Consider the following 23,714-nt stretch of genomic DNA (forward strand, 5'->3'; position numbering starts at 1 on the left):
GCAGCAAGGACGCCTCGAAGGCGATCTAAGAATTTTCATGACCGGAAAGGTCGACGTTGCGAATGCAAGTCGTTGTGTGGCTTTATAACTCGACGGCAAGAGACTGCATATACGCGGTTCAGTCGATAGCGAATTGAGCGAACCAGGCACATTGTTAGATGGATTGTCCGAGATCTAACCTAGCGAGATGAAGAAATTGGTTGATCATGATCGACGTTAACTCTACATTCCAATGCAGGGCGTGTAAACTAGAAATACATCTGAGTCCTTGGTCTCTTGGACAACTTAACATTCTTCCACGGTTTCTTCTTTCACTCCCTCTCGAAAACATACATGTACGCCAATTTCTTCAGATCCCTAACGCTCGTTTCATCCGCTCGCACAACCTTCTCGTCGTTGAAAAGCACCCAATCGCTGACAGCACCATCTACATCCATCGCATCGCTTCTCGGCATACGGATGTGTGCGACATAATGGCCGGAATGAACGCTGGGACCTTTATGTGATATGAAGGCTTTCAGCCTGTATCGAGCAGGCAAGCGCGATGAACCAGGTGGTGCTTTTTTGGTTTCTGATGATGAGGTAGCGGGCGAGTTGTCTTCGCCATTGTCATCGGGATGGTTAAATAGCCATTCAACGGCACGTTCTACATTTCCATCCTACAACGTTGTCAGAATAAGAGTCAAAACAAACCAGAACAAACTCACGGTCTCCCTCAACGCCTTCTTTGCTTGCGCATTTGTGAAGCCCATGTCAGCAAGCATCGCTACCTGCTCTGCGGGTGGTTCTGGTGCATTACCACTTCCTGATCCTGCTGTTTGGATGGGTACGTTGATGTCTGAAAAATCTCGTCAACTAAAATTTCGAGTGGATTCATTTCGGCACACCTGGGTCCTCCATGTGCATGATTAACCACTCCATTGCGACTTCAGCCCCAGCGTTGCCAGTTGCAATCAGAGCGTTCTGACAACTGACAGTCGGGAAGCCCATAGCCTCAAGCTGAGACAGTGCTTCGACGTCAACTTCAGGCTGCGAAGGACCTGAAGTGTTAGAACTATCTGGTAACTCCACTTCGCCAGACTGAAGTCCATGCCCGAGGTAGTTATCAAGATGAAGTTCATCATTCTCTGGAAGGATCACAGGTATATCTACGATTCGGGGATGTTAGAATGATATCAGACATCGAGGTTGCAAAAGCTCACCTAGCTTCGTCGGGACCCAATTCACAAGCTGGAACTTCTTTGCATGCAGCACCAAAATGTCAGGGAAAGTGGCAAACTGCATCTGCCTAAGTCCAGCATTAGTCAACCTTTGGGTAGACCGAACGGCATACGCATACCTGACGGCATTCACTTTTCCGCAGCCTCCTTCACACTGGTACTCCAGAGCCTCTTGTCCACTCAGTCCGAGCAATAGGTTCAAGCACTGTTCCAAAGAAACAGAGCGGTACCGCTTCTTTCCAGGACCACTCTCGTCTGGTGCGCCGATAGTTCCCGCTTCTTGTTCTCCCGCTCCCGTATCCGCTTCACCATCAGCGAGTTCGTGAGCGGGTACACCAAGACTAAGGACATCCATCGTGTCTACGCGATATCTGAACCTGTGACAGGACTGGCACTGGAGACGTTGCTCGAGGCCAAAGGCAAACGATTCGGTCGGTTCAAATTGACCTATGCAAACTCAGCGCGAGTGATACTTGAGACAGCCTTTTGGTACCTGATACGCCACGAGTATTTGAGTGGTTGAATCGTCTAAGTACTGTCAACAGGTGACTAAAGAATTCTTCCGCATCCTGCTGGCGCATGGTAGCAAACTCGGCGTGGCCTTTACCAACGAGAGCCTTGAATCCTGCTGGCTTCAGGCCCGCCTGCCAAGGAGTATGTTCAGGTGTTGGGTGTGCGAGAGCGTCAGTCGGGGCTGCGGGCGTACGTCAGATGTCATACACAGATCATAATATGGTGGATTGTCTTTCAACTACCTTGTTCATGATCTGAGTGAGGCTTAGAATATCGTCCGCTGAGTAAACCATCAGCGAGCTTGTACATCTGACATTCCAGGCAATCCGCAGGGAGGGCTTGAGTGCAATTCTCCCAGTGAGCAGCTGCTGTCGGAGAGACATAAGGGGAATCTGTGCCCGAAGGCCCTTTACCATAATAACGAATTTGAAAAAGAGGGAGTGAGAACAGTGTCTGAATAACGGAGGCCATATAGCAACTGTGAGGAGCTATCGTCGTAAAAGTCGTTGCTAAAAAGATGGAAAACATGCCTATTTCCAAGGTTGCTAAGACCTGTAGCACCAGCACCAAAGATCGGTTGAAGTGCCGAACCGTCCTCGGCCGTAAGGGAGAAGTCAAAAAGGAGGTTTTGCTCGATTTGCTAGTTTGAGGGTCAGATTTGAGAGGATAGCATTATTTTTCTCCAATAACGCACAAGCTCAGTCATGCTCTTCTCGGTCTTCTTCTGTGCCGCGACATTAATACCAAAGCCACTGAGGTGGTTTACAAGCTCTGGGTCAACACGGGCGTCATTACATGCGTAGCAGTATACATCTTGGAAATTGGGTCAGATACATATTAAAAGAGCGAGAAATGACGACTGACCAGCACCGCCCTCAGGTGTAATGGTTCCAAGTTTTACGCATACGGGATGCTGGGTCGCGTTAAAATGTGCTAGCGCGTGGCCGTTGCCGCCAGTGCCACCAAATTGAGCACGACCGCATCCAAGAGCACCACAAGTAAGGCAAAGCCAGAGATTTGACGTAAGTTCACAAGAGGCGCAATGCGCTAGACCTGATATTAGAATGAAGATGCATTCTTGATCAGGAGGTTGGATATTACCTTCTTGTGGTATCGATCCACTCTGGAGCTGCTCCAAGCAAAGTGTGTGCTCGCAAGCCGTAATCTCCTCTTCCCAAGCTTTGACTTCCGATTGACGAGCCGATGAGAGCGATAGCATGATACCATCAGTTAGACGCTTTGTCTGTGGCGCCAATATCAATGATGCAAGATCAGACAAGTAGCAGATGAGTACACTTGCGTTTGCAACATCAATCGCTACTTCCTTCCCGTCTTGCATATCACACTTCCAACACTTGAATACAGTGGCATGCTCGTATTTGTCTTCTTCGCGTTCTTCATTAATGGCGAGCTTCTTCATTTTAGCCGGTGGCTCCTCTCCATCAGCCTAGCATGGTTCTAGTGTACGTTCCACATAAATGCGTCGCCACTCACGCGATTCGAAATCTTCTTCTTTGGGGTGCGCTTGACATTCAGAGTGAATGAGTGTCCTGATCGGAGGGCATGGTTACGCGTATGGTGACGATCCGAGTCAAGACATGATCCATTGAAGCACACCAAGCAAACGTCGATGCCCTTAGGGCCATCCTGCACGGGCGTGAACTCCGGAATTGTGGATCAACCTCCTTAATCGACCTACCTGACTATCAAAACATTGCGTGCATTCTTCCCTATGGATTGACTGGCTTAGTTTTGGTTCTCTCAAGCCAGATATTTCGTGAACATGAGGACAAGTTGCAGACATCGACATAGTGGAAATGTCCGTACTCGTTGTGGTCGAATTGAAAGTTCTGACGTTCAGGCAAGAGGAGCGCGATTTGGGACATTGTCACGTGGCCATCATGTAATGAATCCTGTCACATGAGTGACATTGCAAGAAACATTAATTGTCTGTTCACTCCAGTTTACGCTATCTACGGCCAACAAAACGTATCATCGTCACAGCAAGTCCAGCCTGAAGAAACGGTATCTGGGAATGCAGAAGAGTGCAGAGCGTTTATAGGGAAAGTCAAAAATCTGGACCTGGGCTTTAGCAGACAGTCACAGTAGAATTTATGCTCCACATACTGTTCTAATATGCATGGCAGAGTCAAAATCCACTTTGATGATAGAGGGATTATCAGCTTTGGGCTCACCCATCACACTTTCGGTGCGGGAGTCCGCCAAGAAGCAGTAGTGTATCAGAGCACGATGCCACAGATTGGCTGCACAAATATTTTCGGTAAGACCAGGCTTGCATGCGGGAATACACGACTTACTTCGCACAGTACCACGGAATTTATCTTCTCCGACAAGAACGTGGAGGCTCCTGTCCCAGTCTCCAGGACCACCAGGAATGTAGGGCGCCACATGATTTTCCTTGCATACCATTTTAGCCTATTTTCAAGAAAGCCCAAGATGCCCACCTTCAGATAGGTGATCTCCGCATACCCCATGGGCTCGCCGTTCCAGCTCATTATTACAGGCAGAACACCAGGGTCGTTCATTACTTCCGTGATATATGCTCTGTGTTTCTCCAGCGAGCCCCGTTCTCCCCACGCCTTGTTCACTCGCTCTGAATTATGCCAACGATGAAAGGTGTCTAGATGCTCCGAAGTATTCGATCCGCTGCGGAGATCGAAGTACGTGAACTCTAGAGTCTCCCCTATGGATGGACAAAATCGCCTAAATAGCGTTTCTCCTGGTTCAGGCTTTGGTGGACGAAGGGGGTGCCCGGAAATGACAGTGGGTGTACGGGTGAATGACGGGATGAGGGGAAAAGGCGCAACTGAAAATGACGATGGAGGTAGCCAACCGCGATTATGGTATCCTCGTGTTCCCGCACCCTGCCAGAACGTGGCTCTGTTCAAGTATATTTCCTCCTTTGAAGCTGTAGGCGCATGCGCCGTACGCCCGAGGCCGGATCGAAGTAAATACGAGCGTAGCTCCTCGCTATTATTGATTTTCTGAGACAGGACAACCGGGATGATCTCTTGATCGTGGTACAGCGTGAAGAGTGCGTACACAGTCGCCCATATATCTTTTACGGATATGTCATTTCTAGATGTCTGTGGCGAGCTGACCTGGGAGGAAGGAAGGATCTCAATGACCTGAAAGCTAGGTACATGTGATGCGGTATTTTCGAACTGCGTACCGACAGCTGAAATGACGAGCTGTGCGGTCCGATCGAGTAAATGATACTCGCACACGATCAATCCATCGATGTGAATGAAATTCGTCGGCGATACAGAGTCTGCCTTGGCGGTCATGACCGCACCATCTGGCAAAATGAAGTTGTCCACCTTCTGGTCATCACTAACAGAAATGTTGGTGAGTGCATTTTGTATGGCTAGGAGACGTTGGGCAGCACGAGTCATCAGTTGCGGTTATGAGAACTCGGCGGGTGAAACCGAGAGCTAAAAAAATGTAATATCAGTCTATTAGACTCTCGTAGTAAAACAATTATATACCTGGAAAATATACTAATAACGAGTTAGCAAAATATGTGGCTAATATGAGAGAATACTCACATCTCAGTCGAGATGTTTCGTTCGTCGACGTGTATCCTTTATACTACTACGCTAATACGAATTCGCGGCATTAATTCGCGGCCCCCGTATAATATATGTACCTGTGCTGACTGATGGCTAAAATATCTTATCCTTTCTCTTTTATGTCCGACTCCACCATCACTGGGCATGCCAGCTGTAGTGGTCACCGGTCAGATAACAGGGCAGCCTAAGATAAGGTCCAAAAGGATATATGGACATGGGAAGACCCGGGGCACAAATCTGCTACACTCACGTCGGTATAAATACGATTAAATTTAAATGGCATTCGCACGTGACTGATTTTTTTCCCGCACTGCTTCAATTTTGATCAGATCGTCCTCATACCCTTTGAACCTACATAGACTATGGCGCCCAACGGACTCATCCCGAATGGAACTGCAGAGGCTCCGATTGAGATCTCTGCAGTACCTTCCATTGTTGGCATCAACTTTGGTAACTCATATGCATCTATCGCAGTCTTAACAAAAGTGCGTTTCTTCCTGCTGTCAATCTCGAAATATCATATACAATTTTTTTTTGGACGATAGGAAGGCATCGCTGAGTGCATAGCAAACGAAGATGGAGAGCGTCAGATCGCTTGTGCTATCGCATTTCAAGGGGAGGAGATGGTATGTGGTAGCCTACTTCCTGTTCATGCCACTTACCCAAGTTTTATATTTTCAGTATATCGGAAACCAAGCAAGGCACCAGCTAGTCAAAAACTCTCAAAATACTATTACAGGATTCCGTAACCTTCTAGGCAAGAAGTGCGTTGTTTGGTGAATTTCATCATTGCATCCGGTCTGAAGGTATATGGCAGATTCTCAGAAGTACCACAGGCGGCTTTATCTGTCTCTGCGCCTGTCATACAACACCCTTCGCTACCCGACACGCCAGCATACAAGGTCAAGGTCCTGCAACCCGCGCCTTCACCTCTTAAAACTACCGCTGCCAATACACCTGCGGCATCACAAGTTGCTACCCCACGTTCAGAGCCCATCGAGGCTGAGCGCGTCCTAACTGTTTCCGAAGTGACCACAATATTTCTCGGTTCGCTCGTGCAATCTGCTGAGGACTTCCTTGGGAGAAAAGTGCTGGGTGCCGTAATCAGCTTGCCCTCATGGTTCGATGACGCCCAGAGAGAGGCGGTGATAGAAGCTGCAGAGGATGCTGGAATTCACGTCCTTCAGTTGCTTGATGATGCAGGTGCAGTTGCCGTCTGTACTGCCGCAGGATCAGAGGAAATCTCCTCGGACCGAACACAGCTCATTGTCGATCTCGGCGCATCGTCCCTCGAACTGTCTCTCCTGTCGGTCCGTGAGGGCCTCGCGTACTCACTCGCAACCATCTCTGACTCTTCTGTTGGTGGCGATGATATCGACTCCAAGTTGATCAAATTCTTTGCAAAAGAATTCACCAAAAAAACCAAAACGCCATTAACTGTCGCGCCTGCTTCTGATCCCCTTGATAAGCGCGCTGAAGCTAAACTCAGACTCGCAGTTGAGCACACAAAGCGCACGCTTAGTGCAAGTCCTGGTGCTGCTACGTGTTCCGTGGAGTCACTCAAAGATGGTCTTGACTACACCGGCTCCATCAACCGGCTCCGATTTGACATGGAGGTGCGCTCCGTATATGACAAGGTTTACGCGAAGGTGAAGGAGCTTGTCGCGAGCGCAGGGGTGGATTTGTATGACGTTGATGAGATTGTGTATATCGGCGGTTGTGCTTGCTTGCCAGGCCTGGATGAGACCTTAGCTGAAGGTTTCACCGAGAACGTCATTACGCCCTTCAAGGCGGGCACAGTCGCTGGTGGTGGCATCGGCGATCCAACCACCATTCTAGCACGCGGCTGTGCCCTCCAAGCACAACTGCTTGTTGGCCTTGCTGGAGAAACTGAGGAGGTTCGCCAAGCATTCATCAAGGGCAATGGAACTAGCAGCGTCAGTGCTACGAGCCGTACTATCGGCCTTCTGGTTCCTCAAGTGTCTGCAGAAGGCGGCTTGGGTGGAGTGTGGGTTCCTCTCATTTTGAAGGAGACGCCTTTGCCATGCAGGCGCACTGTCACTGTGGAGGTGGATGTCAGCGGGTCTGAAGATCGAGTTGGCTTCGAGTTCTGGGAAGTCAGCGAAGGTGTTAGGATCGAACATGTCAAGCAACAAAAATTCGAAGACGAAGAAGACGAGTCACAGGACGAGGAAGAAGAGTTGGAGGAGGTAAAGGAGAAGACGATCTCAAAAGAAGCATTCTTGGCTTCATTATCACTTTCGCGCTCCAACCCCTCCAAGGGCAAGACGAAGGTGCAAGTGCAGGCAATCATTAGCAGCAATGGTGCTGTGGATCTCAGTATAAGGGAGGTGACGAAGAACGGACTGGGAGAAGCTGTGACGTTGACAGTGGGATCTTCATGATGCATCTTGTGAGATTGCTGCGTCAAAGTTGTGACATGGACGTATGCATTTTACCAGGCAGGTGTAGACAGACTTTTCTACTGGATCTCACCGATATCCTCGTTCCATTCCTGCACATAGATCGTCAATTATAGCAAACATGACATCCGTAATAGACCGATGAAGAATCATGACGCACCTCCGGTTTTTCGACAATGAATTTCTTCATGAGCTCCTTGCATTCTGCGTTATCAACCACTATGACCTCGACGCCTTGGCTTTTCAGCAGCTCTTCTCCTCCCACCCAGTTCTCATTCTCTCCGATAACGACACGTGGAATCTTGTAAAGTATGATTGCACCTGTGCACATGATACAAGGACTATTCATGCGGTGAGTCATGAGTAATTGATAGAACTAGTAACGCATGACGATCACCCCCACCTTAAGGTCGTGTACTTTATTCAGATCCAAGCACGAATATCAGTAAGTCGCACTATCAACCCCATTCACATCGCTCAGAGTCTCACCATCGTGCATCCTCTATAAACTTGTGCCTTAAGTCTCCCTGCATCCTCCAAGGCAGCTATCTCTCCATGCAACGTAGCCGATGACTTCTGGATGCGTGAGTTGTGCGAGCATCCCAGAACAACTGCATCTTTAGGATCTGTTGAAGACCCGTGATACACAAGGGCAGCGCCAATCGGGATCCCTCCTTCTTGGTAACTCTTGCGTGCCTTTGCTAAAGCTGTAGAGAGTCCGAGCTTATCTATGCCGTCCATGGAGTGGTCTTGGGGCAAGCTGCTGTCCGCATTCCGTGTCCCACGTCCTAACATTAATATGAATATTGATCATGGGACCGAGGACTTTGAAGCTGTAGGAGGAGATATATCCCAATGACCATCATGATTCACAGCCCTGATGGCTCAGTTGGTTAGAGCGCAGGTCTCATATGTTATATATGACCGAGTGTAATCGGGTAATCCTGAGGTCGCAAGTTCGAACCTTGCTCAGGGCAAGCTTTTTGGACCAATGTTTTTGACGATATTCCATGTCAATTCATCAAGGGCCCGGATTTAAGGCAGGTGCGGGTGACTGCAGCGGGCCTCGGGAAGCAATCCAACATTGTTTCCTTCTTGCATTTGATACTGTATCCATAATCTACTCCAGTCTATTCCAGTTCGAGACCTTGAAACAATTAACGAGACTGCAGTCTAATTAAACAAGGAAGTAGTGCCAAAATTGTTGCGATCTAATCTACCAACATACTCAGGCTGTACGTGTATTGTCCTTTTTCATTGCCAGGTTCACAGAAAAGCCTGACAATTAAATACGGATCCTGCTCCATCCGTGAATCATTAAACATCGTCCTCTATAAAGATAGGTTCCACATCCTTCCAAGGCTGCCTGCCTCCCATCGCCCACACCTTCTCCCTCTCTACCCAATATTCCAACCTATTCTCAATCTTCGACGGCGCCCACACCCTCTCCCCAGTATCTTCATCCGTCTCCGCCCTGAACCACCTAGGTCGATGCGGCGGCACGCGCCCCTCCTCCCTTGCACGCCGCGTCGCTCGCTGCTGCTCCTCTTGCTGCATCTTCAACCCATTGGCAAACTCATACTTCCCCATCTCAAACGCCCGTTGATCAGGTCGCAGACGGCAGTCTGTCGGGCACAAGTATGGCCTTAACGTTTCATCGGGGCAGTCATTCAGCGTGATGGCGAACGGCGTGAGGTTGAAAGGTGCGGTAGGCTTTTCGGAGTTACGCCAGAGGAGGATGTACTCTGCGGCGTAGTTTGGCGAAGAGGGTCCACTTACAGTAGCGTCAGGGTGTAGGAAGCCGCTGCCTGTGCCGACGGCGCGACATATAAGCTGGCTGTTCCACCGCCCAGCTACCTCGTGGGTTACTTCTCCGTCTGCGTCTTGCACGACACCAGTGATTTCGTATGCGTCTTTGCCCCGCCATCCTCTCGGCTTGAATGTCAATACACACTGGTCGCCAGTGCGATGATTTGTGACCTGTAGCAACGTAATTTCAGTTTCGACGCATGATGAGGAAGAAAGAGCGAATCACTCACGATCATGTCACCATAGTGATCGATAGTGGGAGAGCCTAAGATAAACCCGGAGACGTTGGTAGTGACCTTCTTCCACGAGAAGTGCTCGACGACTTTGCCCTGGATGCCAGCAGTAGTACACTTAGGGTAGTCGGGCGCCCACTCTTCAGGAAGAAGAAGTTCAGCATGCGCAACGCCAGTAGGACGAATCTCGAAAGATTTTCCCATAAATTTATTTTGTGCATCAACCTGGAGTGGATAAGTATCAGTAGACAAATCATGCGAAACAACAATGTAACAAACCTCTCCATAATAATGCCAATACGGCGATTCTGCCCAACAAGCTGAAATGGGGGGATGATGGCTGACTTGCTCAGATACGTAGCGATACTCCTTGTCAAGTCGGACGTATTCGAATGTTTCACTCTGGATAGGTTGAGCATTTGACTACATGAAAGGCATGAAAGGTACATACAAGCATAGGATTAAATGGTTTAGCTATACGACCAATGGTCGATGAATAATTTGACATTGCAAACGCGGCCACAAATGCTAACCGCCGGTGAGGGTCTTGCTCCCGGGCAGCGACATGGACTATGAACCGATGAGTTACGATGACCAGTGATCACATAAATGAGATACTTACGACACTCCGAGAACTCCATGTCCTCCGCCTTCACTCAAATAAGACAGTGTACATATCCATTAGCCAAAGACAACTCACCATCCGCTGCAACATACTCGTCGGCTCATTAAACATGACGGGAAAACTGATCCTCGTCAAATCCTTTCCAATGCTGTGCTTCAGCACAGACCACAGACTCGTGCTTGGCCTGTTATCCGACCCGATAGGTAACCGGGTCCTCAAATTTTGATAGCCTGCGAAATGTTCCCCGTTCATGAAGGACAACGCAGGTACCATGTGCATCGGGCTAGATAGCAGTTGGCTGACGACGAGATTGGGGAGGGCATTGGCCTCGATGGCATCGAAGAATTCATCTTCCTCATCTGTGTCGACGGCGTCTTCATCCTCCTCATCTTGCCGTGGTATACGCTGTGCAGCCGGCGTGACCCCTGCACTTGTGGGTGATGATGGCATAATCAATGTGGACAGGCCGTTGACTTCCTTAGGCGGGGAGACAATAGTGATTGGTGCAGGGCGCACCAAGGGTGAGAAATAGGGTTCTTCAAGCACAGGAGATACAAGCGCCATGGTCGTAGGGCGTGATCGGAACATGCCGCCACCTGCATCGTTTACACCTGCATCGAAGAATCTGCTACCTCGTTTCCGAGACCGCATGCGCAGCTCTCGTTCCAGGACCTCGCCTTCCCGCACGACAGTTTGTAAACTCTCTTCCCACACAGTCTGTCTCTCACGCTCACGCTGTAGTTGAGATTTCCACCACTCCTCACGGTCCTTGGCCATCTGGATATACTCATCTATCATCGTTTGTACGATCGCGAATGATTCCCTAAGTGCTGTGCGGAGTTCTTGTGTCCTGGGCGCCGCATCTGGTGGTAGTGCGAGGTTAGACAGAAGCTGGGCGGTGAGTTCCATTTGTGCTGCAGCCGAATTCCCTTGCAAGTCAAAAGTCGCATTGTGAGGAGGCGACTGCGTGAGGACTGAGGCTGAAGAATTATAATTGCGCTCTTCATTTTCCGAGGTAGAAGGGCTTTTAGTTGCCTTGCTCGTCTCAGGAGGTAGCCCATCCTCTATGCTCTCATCTGCTATACCCATAAAGGAGCTTTGTGACCCCCCGCCGCGGGTACCCGCATCCATTCGCCGCACTGATATCACTGACTGGAAGCTCGTACGCAGACTCTTGGGCTTCAAAGCGTTCAACTCGCTTTCCCCGCTCTTTCGCGGCACTTGTTCATCGCGCCGCGCCCATTGTATACTCTTCCCAAGGGCCTGCGTCCACCCGGCAGCCTCAACGTGATGATTAGCACGCATGTACCATTTTTGCCCAGTGGTATGTCCTCGAGATGGGGTCGAGTGGATCTCGAACCGCGTCTTATCGCCGCCAGGCGAGGTTTTGAGGATGGCAGTTTTCATGGTGATGGCACCGCGGCTAGCTATGCCTTCGTCTTCTTGGTGCCGGTAATCTACAGGATGTTGAGCGCCATAAATAGATAAAAGAGGTGAGAGATAACGGACATGAGAATACACCATCTTTTAGAACAAACCATCTAGTATTATAGCCCTTAGCGACATTGGTGTATTTACTGAGATAACCCTTCATGACAGGAGGTTCCGAAGACGGGATCTCAATAAGAGAGGTATCATGGTTTGCGACTGTTGTTGTTTTGAGCACAGTGGGTAAGGGAGCGCGTAAGGAGAACGTACACTGTCGCAAGAATACCCGTACGTGATCATCTTTTCCTGCGCCCTCGTATGCCATTTTCCCCCTGCGATCTCGCACAAAAACGCTCGCTCCTGCCCGCACGGCTAGTTCAATGAGGCGCAGGTTTTTCCGCCTGGCTGCCTCGTGTAGCAGAGAAGTGCCAGATGCATCGTCCAAGTACGACAAATCAAGTCCACGTGCCCGTGGTGATTCCAATAGAGCCACTAGTGCAGCATTTGGGGGTGCATCCATGGGAGATAAAATATACGAGCGTAAAAGCGACCTGTATGAGGCGTTCAAAAAAGAACGTGAATCTAGGAGTGGCGTTAGTGAAGAAGGCACAGAAATAGAGAGGGAGGGCGTACCTTCCAACGTTTGGATGACTTCTTTTGACTTTGCCACATCTTTGCATGTTTTTCCGCTGTTATCACGGAGGGTGTCGTCAATGCCAGCCTGGTCGAGCAACACGCCTACGATGTCTGCACGACCGAGGGACGCTGCAAGATGCAGAGGGGTGGTCCCAGAACCTGGTGGGTGCACGCCATTGGGTGATATCGCTCTATGAGATAGGAGTAGCTGTACGGTACCGACTTCGGTTACGGGTGAGGGAAGGCAGAAGTGACAAGCAAAACCAATTACCTACCGGAAGCACAGCGTATAGCGAGGTGGAGGGCAGCAGCTCCAGTGTTAATGTCTCCATCGACAGAGTTTCGTCTTTCCTTGCCAATTTCAGCAAGAAATGGATGTATGAGAGCAGGATCACCTGTGGAGAGGGTTTGCTATGAGGTGGGAGAAGAGAGAGGTGGTTTCTTACCACTCCGCAGTGCCGACAGTAGTTTGACTTGATGAAGGGGTTCTGTGACATCTACTGCTCATAAATGACTGAATCCAAGCCCAAGAAACTGAGAAACTCACCGGACCTGAGACTACGAATCGAGAGGGAGGAGCTCATCATATGTCCACAGTAATTCTGCACCTGTAAATTCAAAATCCAGAATAGTTTGGTGTGGGCAGTCCTTGCGTGAAATGACGGGGGAAAGTAGTTAAGAAGAAGAAAGCGAGCTAGACGTATTCAAGAAAGCCACGGTGACCAAGTACTGCTGCAGCTTGCTCCCCATGCAATTTCAGAAGCACCGAGGTCCGAGTCACGTGTCACTCACATGTTCTACCCCACTGTGCTTGCAGCTGTGCTGCTTGCCCTGCCACATACGATTGACTATATATGCTACGGCTAGTAGCGCCGCAGGGTAGCACTTGCGCTTGTTTTTTTCAGAGCTGCGAAGCGCCGATAAGACGTAAGGATATCTTCTTCTACTCTTGTCAATTCTTAGCACCATTCAAGCAGCCGCATGCTCATACTTGAGCTATTCCCATGTTCATTTTTGCAATCCTTATCACCTCTAATAGTCAACATCTCTGCCTGAGATACCAGGGGTCTATATAAAGTATAATTTTAAAGTGGGTCCCTTTCCAGCCACCTTCCGTTCATCTATTCACGCCATAGTAATGAGCAATAGTTTCTCTTCTCCAGACAAGGAGAAAGCCTTTGAGGTTGATATTGGTTCAGGAGAGCGCGCAAGCAGTAATGACAGCCATACACCACCACCAGATTTCACACTTCACCGAGAGCTTAAAAATCGACATGTTGCAATGATAAGGTATTTGTCTGTCAACCTTTCTGACTTCAATGACTGAGTCACTACTTTTTCAGCATTGCCGGCGTCATTGGCACGGGACTGTTCCTCGGGACCGCGTCGGCACTCATGAATGGCGGTCCTCTAGGCCTTTTATTAGGTTACATATTCGTTGGGTCTATATCTTATTGTGTGATGGTCAGTCATGTAAATATTCCCCGATTTTATTCTTCATTGTTTTGTTACTAGATCACCATCGGAGAGATGATCTCCTATCTCCCAATTGCCGGTGGTCATATCAAGCTTGCCGAGCGCTTTGTTGATCCAGCATTCTCATTTGCATTGGGATGGAATCTATGGTACAATTGGACGGTAATGTGACCCTTTGCTTGATGTTTCAAGTTTCTGAATGTTACTCTCCCGTCAGGTAACATTGCCAGGTACAGTCTCCGAATCATCTCCCAACGAATGCCGTTGATTATATCCAAGCCGAGTTGTCCGCAGCCGCTACCATCATAAATTTCTGGCATCCTGGTGTAAACAACGCAGTATGGATAACAATGTGTCTCGTTGTTGCCATCGGGATTAACATGAGTGGCGTTGGTAAATGTTCACACTATTTGGCCTCTTTTCTAGTTCAATTTTCACTGTAGGTGTGTATGGTGAAACCGAGTTTATATTCGCGTAGGGTTATCTTCCCCCTAAATTCTTTTCTTTGCCTGACGCCAGGGGCGAACCAGCTCTATCAAGGTTGTTACGATTGTTGGTCTCATCATCTTCGGGATCATCCTTGACCTTGGCGGTGGCCCGAACCATGATCGTATCGGATTTCGCTACTGGAAGGACCCTGGCCCATTCGTCCAATTTTATGGCATAAGTGGCATGACAGGTCGGTTTCTAGGCTGGTCTCGTGCAGTAACGCAAGCTGCATTCGCATATTCTGGGTTAGAAGTCGTGGCTGTGAGTCGTGACGCTCTCCCTTGGGTCTTTTGAGGTTGAAACAGACCAGATGGCGGCTGCAGAATCCAAGAACCCGCGCAAGAATCTCCCCAAGGCCATCCGTCGTGTTTATATCCGGATCCTACTATTTTATATTGGCGGCGTATTTGTTATCGGTCTCCTGGTACCTTCGAACAACCCCTTACTGAACGTAAACTCTGATAATGCTTCTGCGTCTCCGTTTGTAATTGCAATTAACCAAGCTGGCATCAAAGGATTACCCTCGGTAAGTGTTGCGTTATACAATAATGCATTGCTCATGCTTCTTCAGGTGATCAACGCCGCCTTACTGACATCAGCCTGGTCCGCGGCTTCCAGTAACCTTTACATTTCCTCCAGAGGCCTGCGTGAGCTTCAGTATGTTTACAGTACTGTATCCAAATTAATCTGCTTGCAGATGGCCTCGCCGCCTCCGGCAATGCCCCAAAGGTATTCCTTCGTACCTCGCGGTCTGGGCTTCCCTACGTTGCAGTAGCCATGTGTGCTTCTTTCTCTCTCCTCGCCTACATGGCGGTCAACACGAGTTCCGGAATGGTGTTCACGTGGTTCTCTAGCATGTGTGCCACTGCGGGTCTCACGACCTGGTTCGGCATCGGTGTCATTTATCTGCGCTTCCGCAAAGGCTTCCTCGCGCAGGGGCACAAGATGAGTGAGCTCCCGTACTCCTCTCGATTTCAGCCCTTCGCCGCCTGGTGGGCCATCGGCGCATCGCTTGTGACGTTGTTGGTGAGTTTAAGTTTCGCATATGCGATATAACGAAGTGATTCTTGGGCCAGTTCAGCGCATGGGAGGTATTCCTGAGAGATAACTGGTCAACAGCAACTTTCATGACAAATTATCTGCCCATGATGCTTTTCCCCGTTTTATATGTTGGCGCCAAAATCTGGAAGCGAGTCCCTATTGTCAAGCCGAACGAAATGGACTTCCATTCTGGCATCGCAGAAATCGAGGCAATGACGTGGGACTCTTTTATTTGCTTGTGAAGTATAAGCCAGGCTGAGATGCTTGTTACAGGCATCCAGACGTGCTCCCGAGGAATATCGTGGAGGCAATTTGGATGAAGCTTGTGAGTTCTCTTTCGGTGATGGTGGTCATTGGCTGGTTTGCTCATCCTCCGAATAAGACGTGATGATTGATTCCATGTTGACCGATATTGTATTGGAAGCCTGCAGAAATGTGATTTAGATCTTATAACATTTTGAATTCAACAGAGTATAAAAAACCGATATCCCTGAAATAAGATGGTGTATGCTGGGGAGCGCCCGGTCTTTGCCGTGACGATCCTCTTAATTGTAGGTGAAATAGAGCGCACGTGCACACCTTTGACACAGCGCTGTAAAAGCCGTGGAGGCTGGGAAGTCCACCCAGTCCACATGCACACTCGTGAACTTGAAGAAGTTGGCATTGCTGTTGAGACTGCGTAGAATCCTGAAGCATCCTTCGCGTGGACACCTCTCTCGACCGAGCCTCGTGATTCATAATAGTCCAGAAATTATCTTGCCTGAGGATGTTGCTGCTGAATTCGTGGCTCTTGACGAGTTAAAGAGGACTGAAGAAAGTCAGAATATTAACAGAGTCGAAGTGCTCAAGGGAAATGCTTTGATTTTGACGAGTTTGATCATGTTGAATAATACCATCAGCTATTCTAGAAGAGGTTGAAGTTATTACATAATTACAACGACGAGGACTCGAATGACCGATGACGCGATGACGGATGGGACGAAGTCATAAATATTGATGTTGTCGTTGGGAATGTCGTTCATAGTCTACACAACCTAGAGGGCACTAGAACTGACCCGAAGTAGGAGCAAAATCTATAATTCTCACGGCTTAACGCGCTCCCGGTTGTTTCAAAAGGTAACAAGGTTTTATCCGCATTGCTAAACAATATTTGCTGTCGCGATCGCAGTTTGGCTCATGGTCCGAGTCTACAAGTAGCTGCCTTATATTCACTATCTCTCTCACACTGTCTTGTCTGCTACGCCCATTTTACAGCATCAGCATTGCTCCTACGTAAGTGAGTTGAGTCATTGGCCAGTGACTCACCGGTACATCACCATGATGCTCTCTACCACACAGTTGATTTTGCAGAAGCAATTTGCGTGGCCTCCATGTGAGTTCCAACCGCCCAGTGGGACGGATCGGCGACAGGGCAACGTTGGTGGTGGATGGGTTTTGTCTACCATTCTGAGTCCGAGCAACCCTACCCACCCAGACATGCAACCGATCGACAGCGGAAGAGGCTACATCCGGTCCTCGCCATCGGCAATGCTGTTCCCAGGTGGTGAAAAGACGTCCGTTTGACGTCGAGCACACTTCTGTGGCGAGCAATTCGTCGAAATACCGGATACCGGAGCTCAGGTCCATTGCCTCCCGTTGCCTCTCTATCTGGCTGGCCTGCCAATCCACAACAATTCCATTTGCGACCCGTTTCAAATCACACCTATAAGCCATACTGTGACTGGGAAACGTTTAACTCGACTGAGGAAATCGAACCCTAAAATGTCTGGTGCACCGTGACTTTACAGAGAGTGAATGAATACTGTCAATTGCGGTTTGTTGCACATGCAGTGCTGCTCGGGCGCTACCGCTCGGTTGCACGAATTAATAGAGTGGAGCTCCGGTTGATCGCTTCCGAGCCGGTTCCGCGCATGAGGATTCGGCCCAGCTTCTCGGGACACCAGTCCATCGACATCTTAGTCGCGGATCACATTCCTGCCGTTTGCTTCACTGCACAATCAGGATTCTTGGTAAAGGAACATCGTAGCTGGCACACCGGAGATTAAAGTATCACGTTGCAGATGATCAGTGCTCATTACTTAATGAGCGGGCAAACGGCAGATACATGATCACCATTCGGCGCCTACGACACTAGAGCACGACTCCCAAATATTTACAACCCCCAAACCCTCTCATATTTTCATGTCATCTCCGGACGTCGCATTTTCGGTTCACGCGTGCCAATTCATCCGGAGGTTTCCTTTTCGCCAGCGATACAACCCTGAACGAATTATTTCAATATCGCTCCTTGAGGCCATTGGACCTCTTGCTGTTGGCAAACAACTTATCATGCCAGTGATCGGAATCCTCATCGGCGAAGCATTCACTTGCATAGGGTTCGTGCACGTTGAAAATGAAGTACTCAGACTTGTTCATGTGATTTGTTATGCGTTGCATCTGCTTTTAGCTGACTGTGCCGTCGTGTTACAGTTTCGCATCGTGTTTACCCCTAGCATTGACCCAGGTGAGATCTTGGCCTTTTAAACTGCCTCTTTTGTGCGCTGAGGAATTAATTGCAGGTGACCCTGACACAAGCATGTTCTGACACAAATGGACCTTGCTCAGGGCTTCCTGGTCGAGCTCGGTAGAGTCTGGGCCGGACTGCTTCGAACGGGTTCACAACGGTCAGGTTCAGGTTGGTTCGGACCAGGAGCGGCGAGCTCAGCCTGTACTATCGCGGAGAGATGGCCTTGACGATACGCAGTACTATGAAGCGACATTGGACGCCCGAGACCTGACCCTTTTATCCTTCGCTGACAATTTACATAAGACCAAAACGAAAAGCTTTGCACGTATATTCTGCAACTAATAAACGTTGGAAGCCACCGACTGCAGCAGCGGTCTCACCAACGCTGAGCATTCGATTTCAAGTTTGATCATGTCAAGAGGTGACCTTTTTGTTAGTTTTATCACGGCGATCACTGATTCTCAGTGCTCACAGAACAAAAGCATCGACTAATAAGCTTTCAATGTGAGAATGGTTCGGACTGGTCCGAACGGCCATCAGATACAGCTCGAATGGTCAACCTAGATGTGGTCTGGCTCTGCGTTCCGTGTCGAACCTCCAACCGAACGGCACTTCATTTCGCAAAAAGTCGGGTTCGAAATTTGATTCAGGACTGAATTGTAGCAGCATTTTGCCAAGATATATTGACCCTTGCTCAGGGTTTTCATTCGTGCAGCTTATCAGTGGCACTGGATACTGATTTAAATTAAAGCATTCAATACAAGCTATCGACTTCGCTCGTCGACATGACACCGACATACGAGCGGACCGGTGGACCGCATCTCAGGCTACGAACTCATGGCATCCTACCCAGTCTTATGTCTATAACTGCCAGCAAAGACAGGGAAGCACTTGCCATACTTGCATTTAAGTATCATATTTTCCATGGTTAAAAGAAAGATCGAACTCTCCTTTTCATTCCCCCATCTGAATCCAAGACGAACTGTCTCTGAGCAGGCTCCTTCGACTCGTTGGGATATTATCACAACTCGCGACTCATCCAATCATGGGCAGCATCGTCTTCGGTAACTTGCTTTGGATTTCTGTCCAACCGCTCATACGCATGTAAGGATTCTTTTCTAAGTTTTCCTTGCGCTTTTTTCACGCTCGTTGAGGTTCTTGTGCGTAGCATGCGGATTCGGAATCACGAAGGCAGGCTTGTTACCCGCCATGGCATCTCGCGGGATGGGGCAAGTTATCATAGTAAGGTTTTTTTTTGAGGTGAGGCGAAGATGCACAACTGATCGATTGCAGAATGTTATGGTTCCAAGCCTGATGTTCTCGACGATCATACCATCGTTCCATTCATCAAACATTGCCGAACTCGGTGCGATTTTGTGCTTTTTTACGTCTTTTTTGACCGAAGTTGTTTCTAGGCCCTCTTGTTATCATTGCAGTGATATATATGCTGATCGGTATAACGCTGTCGTGGATCATCAAGCAACTCTTTTGGGTTCCTCACAGATTTCGGTATGGAATTCTAATGGCTGGAGGATGGGCGAATATCGGTGATATACGTAAGCTCGCCGAAAACCGAAGACATTCTGTCTGATACTTGGTGTATAGCTATCTCTGTGGCCCTGAGCGTAACGGCGTCAGCTCCTTTCAATGGAACTAATGATGAGAACCTGGCAGTAGGCTACATCGCTGTTTTTATGCTGGTGTTCTACGTAAGTATATCGGTTATGCAATTACCTCCATTCACTACAACATCCGCAGATCACGCTGTTTCCTCTTGGCGCATACCGGTTGATTATAATGGATTTCGATGGTCCTGACTTGGACAATGATCGAGTCAAGGAGAGGCTGAGCGCCAAACACTCGAGGATTCTGTCGAGACTTACTGCTGGATTTGTCTACCTCAGGCGGATCCTTCTCTTTAGCCATTCACCGGTCAGGGAAGTTCATACCGAAGTCGGTCAGAATAGTACTGGCGAAAAAGAGTCTCCTCATGCGACATCCACGCATGAGGACTCTGTCACCACGTGTTATAAACCACCGGAGCAGGAAGAAATCGCAGTATCGATATCGACGAATGAAGAACTGCCTACTTCTCCCTCGTTTACATCAATACAGCCCGGTCCGGTTTTGACTGACAAAGCCCACAAAGTCTCCACATCTACCACTAGTCTTCCGGAATCGCTCGCTGGGCACGTCGCAGTGACGCATGTTCATTGGTTCAACAAGTTTATCAATCTGACCTCGGGATTTTTGCGATCCGCCATGAGTCCCCCGTCTTTGTCGATCATCCTCTCATTCACCATCGCCATCATTCCTCCATTGAAGGCGCTTTTTGTTCCAGGCGTTCCAGGCACCCATATACCTTCAGCGCCTGATGGTCAACCTCCACTGGCCCTTATCATGAAGACGTGCACCTTTCTTGGTAGCGCATGCGTGCCGATGGGTTTGATCATCCTTGGGTCTGCTCTCGCCAGACTAAGCGTCCCGCGAAACCAGTGGAGTACTCTCCCTCTCTGTGCCATCGGGAGTGTTGCTATTGGCAGACTCGTCATGATACCTGTGCTTGGCACCCTTATTTGCCAGCAATTCACGCGTGTCGGACTGATAGATCCCTCCAACAATGTGCTCAGATTTGTCTGCATGTACGTCCCCTTTTTGAACGTTTGAGGCTGGATGAGACCTGACCTTGGGCATTAGCCTCATGTCGGGTTTGCCTTCTGGGACCACGCAGGTAGTGTTTGTTTATTCTTGGCGTTGACCATGATATTGAGCAACGTTTACTAGGTGTTATTGACTCAAGTGTACTCTGGGACGGGTAATGCTGAGCATTTGGCAGCGTTTCTGATACCCCAGTACATCATCATGTTTGTATCGATGACGGTCCTCACTACTCTGACACTTGATATTCTGTTTGTATGATGCCCTGAAGCAGGGATGTATGGATCGCGTTGTGTGCAGATCTAGATAATGCGGCGAATAGACGGTTGTCGTTTTTTCTTTTGGCCAGTCGGACAGAGCATGATGAGTCCGTACTGCACGTATGCGATGTAGAATATACTAGAGCACCTGAAACTGTATTTACGACCTCAAGATGCATCCGTCGTATATTTTTTGTGTCCATTTATGTCCATTGAGAGATACTCTATGTAGGACGATATTTGCTAGCCTAACGGAACTTCCTGTATTCCGTGTCGCATCTCTGGAGCTACGAATATCCTGGTGGAGGCGCACCCTCACCGGTCTGCCGTTCCCGCCGACCATTTTAGACATGTGCTCCTGTGAAGATGGGATGACTTTGGGGTGCTTTCGATATGTAGTATGCTGTCTTGTACGTGGCTTATCGCATGCTCCGTCATATGTTTACACCGGCGAATGCAGTCGGCACCACGGTTGATGAGATTATTGGAGATCCTGGACTCCACCTACATTTTCCATTAGTGGAGGAGTGGATTATACTGGCATCACTGAGCCAGTCATTCAAAGAGATGAGAAAGCCGTCGCGCTAACTTCGACCAGGGTAAGGAATCTATTACGGACTCGTGAATTCCAAAACTGTATCATTCACTGCATTGGCAATGCAGTCCAACTGCCGCTTAGAGTACGGACGAAAAGTCGGTTGAAAAAGGTGTGTTTTAACATGTTATTAACACGCACAAGGCCATGGGGTGGTGACATGGTGCTAATGTTGACCCCCATGGCCGTGGTGGGTACGGTCGCATTATAATCTTCCGCCGTTCCTCGCAGAGAGTCATACACTTGGAAGTTTGCAATGCAAATCTTGCAGAGAAGCAGGCTGTTGTCTGACATGGGACTTGAGTCTCTCGTACCAGTCGTGTAGGGCCCATTACCAATTGTTTGATGCTGGAAGTTGCCGAATCAACACTTACCGCAACTACGACCTCGCTTCACCAGTGTCAGCAAGCAGCACGGTCCCCAGTCTTATTTTACAACTATCCTTCGTCGCTACTGACCCACATAACGATTAGCACCCTCCTTTCGTCATTTGCGCCCTATTCCCAGTACACAACTTTGGCATCTGTCTAGTGCTGCCGTGGTCCGGTCCTGAACCATGGTTTGAACCGGACTTTTGGTCCGGTTCTCCTGTGGTTCGGTCCATGGTCCAGGTGTCAGCCAGAACCGGACCATAGTACGGTTCTCGGTTCTGGCATTGGGCGAATGGTTTGACTTTGGTTTGGACCGGTCCCGAACCGTCCCGAACCGCGAACCAAAAGAAGCTTGCCACATTGTTGAAGTGTGCTTTGACACCTTCCTTTGATGATCCACTTCGGCCTCAGGGATTCTCAAGCTTCAAGATTTACTTGTTTCCATCAAATGCAGAGGCCCATTGACAAGGTAAGTCATGATATGCACTGTTTAAACTGATGAATCAGACCACACGTCTCGTTGTGCAATTCCTCCCGCAAGCCCATCGTCCCACTCCCGTGAAACCACCGCCTCCACCCCTAAAATCAACGTGCCGACAAAGACCAAGGCAACCAAAACCACTGAGTTTGAGGTGTCAGGCGAGTGACTTCTTCATCTTCAATTAATTTGATGCGCGCTCTAACTCTTTCGCTTGTGCTCGCTATCTTGCGCCCATTTTCTCATGCTTGCTCTCTTGTACCTGTCCTCTTGTGCCCGTTCTCTTGTGCTAACACTCTCCCACCTGTTGTCTCATGCCACGCCCCATCTTTCATGCCCTCCTACTTCTTGATGTCGCTTGGTATTGAGACCATCAACCGCGGCACCACAACAAGTGCCCGCCACGTCACCTGCGTCTTTGCGCACTCCCAGCCACCACCATTCACCACTTCCACAATGGCGCAAACGCTTGCGGGTGGCACTTTGGACCGTATTTTCTTGCATGGATGGCTTATTTTCTCTCACTTCCAGGTGCAACACGCCCATCGAGGATTCAGAAGGCGAGGAAGCTCAATGGCCAGCAAAACGTGCAAGGAAGCAAACACGCAGGAGGTAGACAGACTCTTGATTTTTTGTTGCATGGTCTGCTCCCTGTTGTCTTATTGGTCTATTGCTCACATCTTCGATTGCAGGACTCATTTCCACTCAGTTCCCCCGCTTTCGTGTTTTTGCGTGTTCATCATGGACTCATACCTGAAGGTTTGAGTTTATAGTTGTAGCTGATTTCAGCAGATTGAGTATGCCACGTTGCTACTCAAAGCGCGCCATCTGAACATCGACAAAGTACTAAAAGAAGGTCTCCGCACTAACATTCTCTCCTTCTCTTTGAACCCAAATTTCTATGGACACGAAGTGAGGCTCCTCCCACATAATCGACCCGATGCGAAGACTGCATTTGGGTTCAAAGCGCTCAGGCTGATTGATTGCCGGTAACCCATCGTAGGTGGTACCAAGACGTGGCTGAGGACAGAGGATCACATGACTTTGCGCTGCAACGCACTCGCGTCATCCACCTTCTCCACACTGCGATTATTGAAGGCAGCCTATCGTAATGGACACTTGTCAGCGGCAGTTGAGGCAGAGGGGCATGCAGCTAGTATTATGTAGTTAGGCTAGGTACTTGATGTCTTGTAGATGTAATATCAATGTTTTTTTTTGTGCACCAAAAACTTATGGTTCGGTTCGAGTTCGGACTGCAAAAAAACCGAACTGGACCATTGAGAACGGTTCTCAATGGTCCGGTTCTGGGTTCGACGATTTCACTGAACTGGACCATTGGTCCGGTTCTCAGTTCTTGTCG

The 23,714-nt window shown here is 49.0% G+C and overlaps 8 protein-coding genes and 1 non-coding gene across 9 annotated transcripts; 5 read left to right on the forward strand and 4 right to left on the reverse strand.

The window, feature by feature from the left end:
* Positions 1 to 150: 150 nt before the first annotated feature.
* On the reverse strand, positions 151 to 3,596 carry F5147DRAFT_713405 (uncharacterized protein). Its single transcript, XM_041438405.1, has 14 exons — positions 3,433 to 3,596; positions 3,228 to 3,380; positions 3,034 to 3,180; positions 2,835 to 2,976; positions 2,598 to 2,780; positions 2,428 to 2,546; positions 2,264 to 2,373; positions 1,976 to 2,211; positions 1,714 to 1,914; positions 1,340 to 1,667; positions 1,203 to 1,288; positions 888 to 1,148; positions 708 to 838; positions 151 to 659 (listed from the first exon to the last, which is right to left on the reverse strand). Exons 1-14 carry the CDS (start codon positions 3,541 to 3,543, stop codon positions 312 to 314), a joined length of 2,556 nt encoding a protein of 851 aa, XP_041288958.1. The 5' UTR covers positions 3,544 to 3,596; the 3' UTR covers positions 151 to 311.
* A 17-nt stretch (positions 3,597 to 3,613) lies between these two features.
* On the reverse strand, positions 3,614 to 5,553 carry F5147DRAFT_713410 (acyl-CoA N-acyltransferase). The gene is made up of 6 exons (XM_041438406.1): positions 5,303 to 5,553; positions 5,243 to 5,254; positions 4,199 to 5,188; positions 4,052 to 4,151; positions 3,861 to 3,997; positions 3,614 to 3,809 (listed from the first exon to the last, which is right to left on the reverse strand). Exons 3-6 carry the CDS (start codon positions 5,147 to 5,149, stop codon positions 3,732 to 3,734), a joined length of 1,266 nt encoding a protein of 421 aa, XP_041288959.1. The 5' UTR covers positions 5,150 to 5,188; positions 5,243 to 5,254; positions 5,303 to 5,553; the 3' UTR covers positions 3,614 to 3,731.
* On the forward strand, positions 5,514 to 7,816 carry F5147DRAFT_356201 (Hsp70 protein-domain-containing protein). The gene is made up of 5 exons (XM_041429365.1): positions 5,514 to 5,576; positions 5,656 to 5,811; positions 5,872 to 5,952; positions 6,008 to 6,090; positions 6,144 to 7,816. Exons 2-5 carry the CDS (start codon positions 5,689 to 5,691, stop codon positions 7,729 to 7,731), a joined length of 1,875 nt encoding a protein of 624 aa, XP_041288960.1. The 5' UTR covers positions 5,514 to 5,576; positions 5,656 to 5,688; the 3' UTR covers positions 7,732 to 7,816.
* On the reverse strand, positions 7,809 to 8,538 carry F5147DRAFT_640809 (cytidine deaminase-like protein; the record flags this gene model as incomplete). The annotated part of the gene is made up of 4 exons (XM_041433040.1): positions 8,239 to 8,538; positions 8,153 to 8,166; positions 7,910 to 8,090; positions 7,809 to 7,841 (listed from the first exon to the last, which is right to left on the reverse strand). The coding sequence occupies exons 1-4, from the start codon at positions 8,488 to 8,490 to the stop codon at positions 7,809 to 7,811; spliced, it is 480 nt and encodes a 159-aa protein (XP_041288961.1). The 5' UTR covers positions 8,491 to 8,538.
* Positions 8,539 to 8,623: 85 nt separating this feature from the next.
* F5147DRAFT_t103 lies at positions 8,624 to 8,726 on the forward strand. The gene has a single exon. It is a non-coding gene; the product is annotated as a tRNA-Met (tRNA).
* A 272-nt stretch (positions 8,727 to 8,998) lies between these two features.
* On the reverse strand, positions 8,999 to 13,219 carry F5147DRAFT_356243 (Oxysterol-binding protein-domain-containing protein). Its single transcript, XM_041429366.1, has 12 exons — positions 13,028 to 13,219; positions 12,927 to 12,977; positions 12,756 to 12,875; positions 12,478 to 12,702; positions 12,115 to 12,426; positions 11,926 to 12,063; positions 10,492 to 11,873; positions 10,414 to 10,441; positions 10,243 to 10,361; positions 10,071 to 10,193; positions 9,789 to 10,016; positions 8,999 to 9,729 (listed from the first exon to the last, which is right to left on the reverse strand). Exons 1-12 carry the CDS (start codon positions 13,065 to 13,067, stop codon positions 9,067 to 9,069), a joined length of 3,429 nt encoding a protein of 1,142 aa, XP_041288962.1. The 5' UTR covers positions 13,068 to 13,219; the 3' UTR covers positions 8,999 to 9,066.
* Positions 13,220 to 13,321: 102 nt separating this feature from the next.
* On the forward strand, positions 13,322 to 15,967 carry F5147DRAFT_713421 (amino acid permease/ SLC12A domain-containing protein). Its single transcript, XM_041438407.1, has 14 exons — positions 13,322 to 13,570; positions 13,630 to 13,770; positions 13,824 to 13,944; positions 13,996 to 14,118; positions 14,174 to 14,186; positions 14,236 to 14,349; positions 14,400 to 14,430; positions 14,487 to 14,706; positions 14,756 to 14,971; positions 15,017 to 15,092; positions 15,143 to 15,471; positions 15,522 to 15,703; positions 15,760 to 15,811; positions 15,869 to 15,967. Exons 2-14 carry the CDS (start codon positions 13,763 to 13,765, stop codon positions 15,872 to 15,874), a joined length of 1,491 nt encoding a protein of 496 aa, XP_041288963.1. The 5' UTR covers positions 13,322 to 13,570; positions 13,630 to 13,762; the 3' UTR covers positions 15,875 to 15,967.
* Positions 15,968 to 18,985: 3,018 nt separating this feature from the next.
* On the forward strand, positions 18,986 to 21,084 carry F5147DRAFT_713444 (auxin efflux carrier). Its single transcript, XM_041438408.1, has 8 exons — positions 18,986 to 19,096; positions 19,147 to 19,234; positions 19,286 to 19,358; positions 19,408 to 19,548; positions 19,598 to 19,701; positions 19,751 to 20,634; positions 20,690 to 20,723; positions 20,777 to 21,084. The coding sequence occupies exons 1-8, from the start codon at positions 19,038 to 19,040 to the stop codon at positions 20,909 to 20,911; spliced, it is 1,518 nt and encodes a 505-aa protein (XP_041288964.1). The 5' UTR covers positions 18,986 to 19,037; the 3' UTR covers positions 20,912 to 21,084.
* Positions 21,085 to 22,687: 1,603 nt separating this feature from the next.
* F5147DRAFT_777559 (uncharacterized protein) lies at positions 22,688 to 23,111 on the forward strand (the record flags this gene model as incomplete). Its single annotated transcript, XM_041442000.1, has 3 exons — positions 22,688 to 22,844; positions 22,886 to 22,996; positions 23,047 to 23,111. The coding sequence occupies 3 exons, from the start codon at positions 22,688 to 22,690 to the stop codon at positions 23,109 to 23,111; spliced, it is 333 nt and encodes a 110-aa protein (XP_041288965.1).
* Positions 23,112 to 23,714: the final 603 nt, after the last annotated feature.

The sequence above is a fragment of the Suillus discolor genome (assembly GCF_016758755.1).
Source record: "Suillus discolor strain FC423 chromosome Unknown F5147scaffold_60, whole genome shotgun sequence".
Lineage (NCBI taxonomy): Eukaryota > Fungi > Basidiomycota > Agaricomycetes > Boletales > Suillaceae > Suillus > Suillus discolor.